The following is a 7,741-nucleotide window of genomic DNA, read 5'->3' as shown; positions in this document are numbered from 1 at the left end:
AAATTCAAATTCTACACAAGCACACAATAAGAGAAAAGAGTAAGAAACCTAGACAGAAAAGTTTCATTGCTATGAGTTGAACACGTACAATATTATAATTTATAATCACTTGATAAGAGGAAGAGGACTCCAATCTGAACCACTTGCAATGAGCCACTGCCAATTACAAAGAAAAGAGATCAAAGGGGACAGAGATTCAGACTCTAAATGCAACATTCTATCTATTTATTTGCTTTCATGAAACTTTTGAGTGACGATGTCAAAAACAACAAAAAATTAGAGGAAAACTAGGGCCAAAATAGAGTTCCAAACGAATGATTCTTTGAAATGTTCACATTGCATCACTTCATTTGTAATTGATTTTTCCAAGAAAATTGTTCAGCAGAAAGAAAAACATACACTTTTCAAAAGCATAGCTAGGAATTAAGAATAAGGGCTATATCTTAGGTTTAGAGATGGATCAACATTACTGGATCCTTAATTTAGTAGTCACCAGTCAGTTGTTACAATCTATTTCAGTTCCAAATTTTCATCCTCATTACCATAAGTAGCACAACCCACATTTCTATCTTCCAGAAGATCGAAGGTCCAATTAACTCAACCCCCTCCTTAACTAAACCACAGTAGGAAAAATAATCCAGATTTCAGCATTTCATTAAATCTTCATTTTGACAATTTTTTCTACCTTTCCTTTCTTCAATGTGTTCCTTCTCTTTAACTTTACAGATCACTCTAATTGGATCGGCCTTAGGCTAGGTTTTCAACAAAATAACTGAGTCTTTAGATGTGGCTAACATCTTTTATGATAGTCACTTTCTTTCTTTCTTTATTTTTTAGTAAGTTAACTAAAATGAGAACTAGATCACAATTGATGTAAAAACTAGAGAGCCCAGCAATAACTTCATTTGTAACAAGCAGAAAGCCAGGATGGATTTCAAGTGTTAAGTGTAAAACCCCCCCACCCCCCACCCCCACCCCGCCAAAAAAAAAAAAACCTATAAAATTTTATTTGAAGTGCAAATTATGCAGCATGGAAAACTTACAGAATTTCCACCTCTGGCTTTGCTTGATCAGATGTCTCCAACTGCTCCATTTACCCAACTTTATTTCACAAAGAAGAAAGCAAAAGACAAGTGAACTACAAAATGTAAAAAAATATCATTGCAGAAATTTTAATATGTACTTTATTCATCTAAAAATCTCATCCTAACTACCAGAAGTTGGCTAGATCAAAGAAGTGCTTGTCATAATCGCTCTCTCTCTCTCTCTCCACAGTAAAATTGGCAGATGTAGCATCTGTAAAAACATGGAAAGGGACATAAATAGATTGTCGTTTCAGCTATATGCTGATCCTTAAACTCTCCAAAAATCTTTAATACACATTTTTGAATACCAAATTGCTATCTACAAGAGAGGATATACCAAACTGCTATCTACCAAAGAGGCTTTTAGCTACAAAAAGTAGTCAAACAGCAGTGGAAATATGGTTAGGTTTATATAAGTCCCATCACTCCCTTACCCATGAGCAACAAGCTTTTGAACAGCATCATCAATCCCACTTTCAGATATGCCAACCTGACCAGAAAGGATAGCTATTCTTGCATGCAAATTACTCTCTTCAATAGATGAACAAATAGCTCAAATGAGTTTATCAAAACAGGAAAAAATAACCAAACTTCTTTTAACATGAATTCACCTTCCAACATTTCCCCTCATCACCTGATGTCATTTTCCAATCAAGCTCCTCATGGCCAATTTCAGCATCTAATTCATACAGCTCATAAAACTTTCCTGTATTTGATCATAGGTTGCAACACTATGTAATATAACATAAAAGCAAAGGCTCAGTGATTTACATGGATGAGATCAAATGATTTTGACTTCTCAAAAAAGCTCCTATAGGGGGAAAGCTACTGTGGATGAAGTGATGTATGTGTGAGTGTGTGTGAGTGTGTGTGTGTGTGTGTGAGAGAGAGAGAGAGAGAGAGAGGGAAGTAAAATAATGTCAAATTGGAGTTCAATATTTGTGGACTTCGAGTATTGTAATATGCAAATTCGTACATGGAAAATTGAAGAAACAAAAAAGATAATTCTATGGAAAATGTGCATGTAGAATAAGATAATTACATCTTTCTAATGGTCTGATGGGTCACCAAAAAAAAAAAAAAGATAAAGGGAAAAAAAAAAAATTGTAATTGTGAGAAGGGGGAAAAAAACAACAGTAGCATTTCTAGTTTGTTGGTGCCCATTGGTTAGAATAAACCAAATTACCCTTTCATTTCATTTTCTCTAAAACATTTCTTCAGGAAATAGTTCCTCCTTGAGTGAAGGAGCTATCCATTGAATCTGAATGTATGTAATCTCCCAGAGATCAGTACCTTCTTTCTGCACTAAAATACCCTTTTCCTTCATCTGTGTGATCATCTTTTTCAACAAGTCTGGGACTAGTTCTTCAATTTTTGACGTACCATACTGTCCCAAATCAGCTTTCATACATGTATCCATTCTTCTTAACACCCCTAGCCAGAATGTCCGAAATCCAGGGCCCTCTGATATCTGTTTTAAGAACTGCAAGAATACATTTGTCAAGAGCTCCATTGCAATCTCTAGGGTCCGTTCCATACTTCTCATCTCCCTCTCTGAGTTCTCCCTTCTTGAGTATTCTAACATCTTTTCATGCAAATCATCGACCATTGCAAAAATGACAAGGTTAAAACAATTCATACAGTTGGTTGGTGAGAAATCCAAGTCCTGAGCCAGTGAGAAGCTTTTTTGAAGAGCTACGATTGCATGGTTTCTCATCTCTTCTCGCCGGGCTAAGCTGGACTTTCTAAGTGCTTCCCCTAGTTTAAGAAATAAATTCAAGGTAAAGTTTGAAGAGCCAAGACTCTTTGAATTTTCCTCTAAAGAGGAGTTACTTGTATTGCTTGAGACACTCGAATTGTTCTCTGCGTGATGATTTTTATACCATTGGGTCAACAAATTCACAGAATCTGCCATGAGGTCCAGTATCTTTAAATTCTTCTCCAATGGACTGTTCTTGAGAGCAACAAAACTAAATGCACAATCTATACAGTAGACATAGTTTGTCCGTGAAACATGGGTCCCATCTGACATCAACACGATCAAAGCCTCAACTCCCTGATCATAGGTTTCAGAGTGCCGCCCAGTGACTGATAACAAATGAAGGACTGATTTCCATCCAAGTTGGGTTTGCAAGTTTGCAGGATACTCAATAAGAACCTTGCTCACTGATTGTGTTATGAACTCACAACATGTGTCCAGAATTTCTTTGTCGAGTTTCCACATTAAATTGATAGACTTGAAAATGAGCTCCTCAGGGATTTTGTCAACAGGATATGTGCTGAGGAGCTTAAGGCAGACTTTGAAAAGGCCTAGAATGGCCTTCTCTGCGAATGGAATTGGAGAGAACAAAGGAAACTGAGCAACTGATAGCATATAATCATGAAAATTAGTCCAAAATGACTGGAACCTATGTATGTTGGCCAAAGCAATGGCAATGACCAAGTCCCAACAGAACCCAACAGTTTCTTCTTCTTCAACAGGTGTGCTGAACTTTTGGCCTTTTCCAGCAGCTGCAAATATCAGAGAGCGCCCAAGATTGAGCAAAGCATCATCAGGCAAGTTTGAACTATTACTGAAGATATTCCCAATACGGCACTGTTTGATGATCTTCAGATTCTGTTCAAATTCACTTAGGTTTAGGGACAAAGAGTCTTCCATGCTCTCAAGTGACAGAAAATGAGAAAATCGACTAATAGTGCCAGAAGCCTGGCGGCTTCCAAATTTAGGGTCATGAGAAGGGAAGATTATGCCTGATTCAGGTTCCTTTGGGACATCAGATGATGAGGTGGAAGCACTATCAAATTCAATGACAGATTGAGGAAGTAGCTTTAGCCTTTTAAGTTTCAATAAGCAATCCACAATATTTCTCCATCCCCCTCGAATTGATTCCCCAAAGTTGTTGGCGATGGTGAAAACAGCCAGTGTAGCCATTTTTGGCTTCAAATCATTGCTAAAAGCAAAAAGGGTTTCTTCTGTTGAAGCATACGGATTCAACAGTGTAGTGAATTTACAGAATGAGGCAAGGAGCTGATCTAGAGTGTCTTCTAATCCATACTGAGCTATCCTGGCTATTGAGATTAGCATTTCAGTGCATTCCTGGAGCAATTCTTCTTCATCAGTATGCTCAAAGAATGCACAGAGAGAAGCAACTGTGGGGCCAGCAATGCAAGCAAACATATCTCTTCCCAACCGACGATCAAAATCACATAGTATGAGAGGTTGTACAAGTTTAGATCGGTTTATCAGCTCAATCCATTTGCTTGGATTCATTTCTACTGACACACCAGACTGACCAAAAAGGGTGATTGCTTTGTTTGAAATGGAATGAAAAAGCTCAGAGAGATACTCCCTTGGAAGATCCTGTCCTCCATTGATTGCCCTATTGTTCCTGATGAACTCTTCTTCTGTCATCTTCTTCTTCACTTGCGGATTGTGTTGATCAGTATTGAGCATAATGACGGAGTAGCAAAGAATGAAAACTGCGTCCTTGCTTACAAAAACATCTGAGGATTGTTCATCATAGAATCTCTCTGAGAATGCTTCAAGGATCCGTTGGATCTTTTGGGCCTCTCCTGGCAAACGAAAAGTTTCTAGATAAGATCGTAGAGCAATATCAAGAACCATGCCTGAAAATTTAAAGGTATCTGTGAATTCTCTAAGAACTTCAATGTTAAAATGACTAGGGTCACCAAGATAATCCCCAATCATGTTCTTGTCTAGTCCAGGAGTATAGCGGAAGAAGAAAGCATAGGCTTTTGGATCTGGAGGATCAGAAACCAACTTAGAAAATTTCAGGTACTCCAAACCCTTCTTTTCATCTCTATTGAAATGGCTTGCTGCAATCAATATTTTCTTTTTCTGTGCTTTCCTTATCCTAACAAAGTCCACCCAAGATTCCAATTCATCTTTGGATTTCTCCTCCCAAAAGGGGCTATACTCGGTTATCACAACCGGGTACGGACCAATAGGGCTCGAATCATCTTCTTTGTCAATATTATCTGCAATGTTGTGAATCATGGTTGCTAATCCTTCAAAGGCCAGTACCTGTAAAGTGGTTACAGGGCTAGTCATTGGGAACGAGTTCTTGCAAAGTAGCTTTCCAATTTCCTCAAACAAACTTCGACTAAGGGGATCACAATCATAGTTCACGTAGACTTCAATTATAAATGTTGGTTGCCTGCAGAAATTAATAAGTCCTTCAAGTGCAACTTCTTGAAGTGACATTGAGCTTGCAAGAGGAACAACTCTAAGCAGTACAACCGCAAAGAAAGCTTCTAGTTGGAGACGAATAAACCTGCCAAAATTCACCTATCTTAGTACCAATTCTCCAAAACAAATGTATAGGTTTACATTGTACTAGCAATGTAAATCTTACATGGTAGACCAAACAAATGCATACTATGTAAATTAAGAATCTTCATTTTTTGGTTTTTTTAAAACAAAATCCTAACCTGCGAAGAAAGTGGTAGATATTCAAAACAGTGCTACAAATCATGGATAAGACAAGAGGGCTCGAACAAGTCCCGTAGTGAATCAAATGATGAAACAGGTCGTCTTGAATCATCCTCAAAAGCTTCGAATGCCTCCCAATTTCTTCTCCGCTCAATTCAATGGCAGAATTGATCAAAACCAGCGCGAAATGCTGAACGTCTTCATCTGGGTCCTGAAATGTAGACCCTTCCATCTCCACAACTCGAACAACATTGAGCAGAGAGCACAAGAAATGAAAGATATCAACTGCAGATCGAATGCCATACCCGGAATTCAAATCAGCATCAGCATCACCACCAGAAGAATCATCCATACCAGTCTCAGATTCAGATCCAGATCCAGATTCGGATTCGGGTTCGGATTCAGAATCCTTAATGGCGAGATCAGGCAAGCGAGAGAATATTATCTGAATCAGCTCATGCAATGCATACCTTGCATTGCGCTGAAGCAAATCACCTCTCCCTGCCGAATGTTGCACCACTTGAAAACATGTATTAACAATGTTACAAACCACGTGATCGGTTAGCAAAACCGAGGCACAGTGCTTCATTATGGCGGTTAAAACCTGTAAAATCCTCATCATCACGGCATCCTCCGTAGAAGAATCTGTTTTCTCTAACCGGCAGCCAGCGATGGCGGTTACGATAGAATTGATAGCCTCTTTAGCTCCTTTTGTCTTCTCATCGAAGATTTCGAGGTTGAGGATTTTCAACAAGGCGTAGAGAGCCACGCCTGTTGCGGCGGCAGGAACGTCGTCGCCTTGAATGACGTGGAGGAATGGGGAGATGTAGATGGCGGGATCGATGTTGTGCCATTCTTGCTGGGGATTGAAGATTAAGGCTCGAAGGGATTTCAGAGAATGTAATGCGGCGGAATCGAAATGGTCGTCTGAAGAGAAGTAGTATGGAGAGGTCGGTTCTGGAGGACGGCGAATTACGGCGAGAAGGGCACTTACTTCTGTGTTTAGCATGCAGGAAAGTCCCAGCTCTTTCCTTTTTGTTTTTATTTTCTTTCTTTCTCGGTTGTTGTTTTCATATGCGTCTTGATTTTGATCCTCCATTGTAATCAGAGGACGGAGGTGACGAAGAAAGAAAGAATGGAAAACTTTTTTTTTATTTTTTATTTTTTATTTTTTGGAGTTTAAAAAACGGTTTGGGAACGGAAAGGGAGTGGTTTGGGGGGAAAATAGAATTTGTGGGCCCAAGTTTTCTTTGCAGCTAGTTTTTTCAACAGTAATGAATAAAATCAGGATCTTTCTCAGGAAAGAAAAAAAATAAATAAAAAAATTTGACAAAATATTTTGTACTTGTTAATGTGGCATATTGTTAATGGTTAGTAAAAAAAAGTTATGTTAATGGTGAATCCAAATGAAAAGCAATACAAGTTTGTCAATTTAGTTGTAAAAAATTTCTCAAAAAAAAAAAAAAAATGTTGTAAAAAAGATTGACAATTTTGTGTGTGTATATACACTACTCAAAAAGGAAAAAAAAAATAATAATAAAAGAAAGAAAGAAAATAAAACCAGGAGTAATAAATGGTAGAAATATTCTGTTGATTTACAACCATACAAATTAAGTAAAAAGTAGATTAAACCAGGTAAGTTAAATTAACCTCTTGTCTAGAGGATAATCGGGCAATCATTCAATTTCCATGTTCTTGGCCTAAATCCATTCTATTCCATTTCATCTGAAACATAGTCAAATAAACCAAAAAAAGAAATGTCTATACAAAAATACCCCTAATAATTTACTCATATTTCCTCACTCCTCCAAATATCATACTACCAAAATGATTACAATCCCATAAACACACCTAATTTTATGAGTAATTATAGGGTGCTCCTAAAATATAATGACGTGATACTTACTCCTCTCACATGTACAATGGAATGTACTATCCACCATGAACATGAGAGGAATGTGCACCACATCACCATGGTTAGAGATCTTCCAATAATTTTCCTAATTTTACACCCTATTGAGTTATTAACTTATGATAGGAGTTTTCTCAACCAAAAAAAAAAAAGACCTATGATAGGAGTTATTATCAAAATAAATAAATAAATGAATAGGAACTTATGTTTGGAGCAATCTACTATTGACATTATTTTTATTATACACCAATTACAACTTAACATATTTATTAGTTGTAAAATTAAGATAAT

The 7,741-nt window shown here is 37.4% G+C and overlaps 1 protein-coding gene across 1 annotated transcript; it reads right to left on the bottom strand.

Moving 5' to 3' along the window:
• Positions 1-1,515: 1,515 nt before the first annotated feature.
• Positions 1,516-6,670, bottom strand: LOC115981000 (ARF guanine-nucleotide exchange factor GNL2). Its single transcript, XM_031103190.1, has 4 exons — positions 5,538-6,670; positions 2,379-5,380; positions 1,720-1,791; positions 1,516-1,616 (listed from the first exon to the last, which is right to left on the bottom strand). The coding sequence occupies exons 1-4, from the start codon at positions 6,635-6,637 to the stop codon at positions 1,516-1,518; spliced, it is 4,275 nt and encodes a 1,424-aa protein (XP_030959050.1). The 5' UTR covers positions 6,638-6,670.
• Positions 6,671-7,741: the final 1,071 nt, after the last annotated feature.

The sequence above is a fragment of the Quercus lobata genome, chromosome 3 (assembly GCF_001633185.2).
Source record: "Quercus lobata isolate SW786 chromosome 3, ValleyOak3.0 Primary Assembly, whole genome shotgun sequence".
In the NCBI taxonomy this organism is placed as follows: domain Eukaryota; kingdom Viridiplantae; phylum Streptophyta; class Magnoliopsida; order Fagales; family Fagaceae; genus Quercus; species Quercus lobata.
This window is presented reverse-complemented; position numbering and strand designations above follow the sequence as displayed.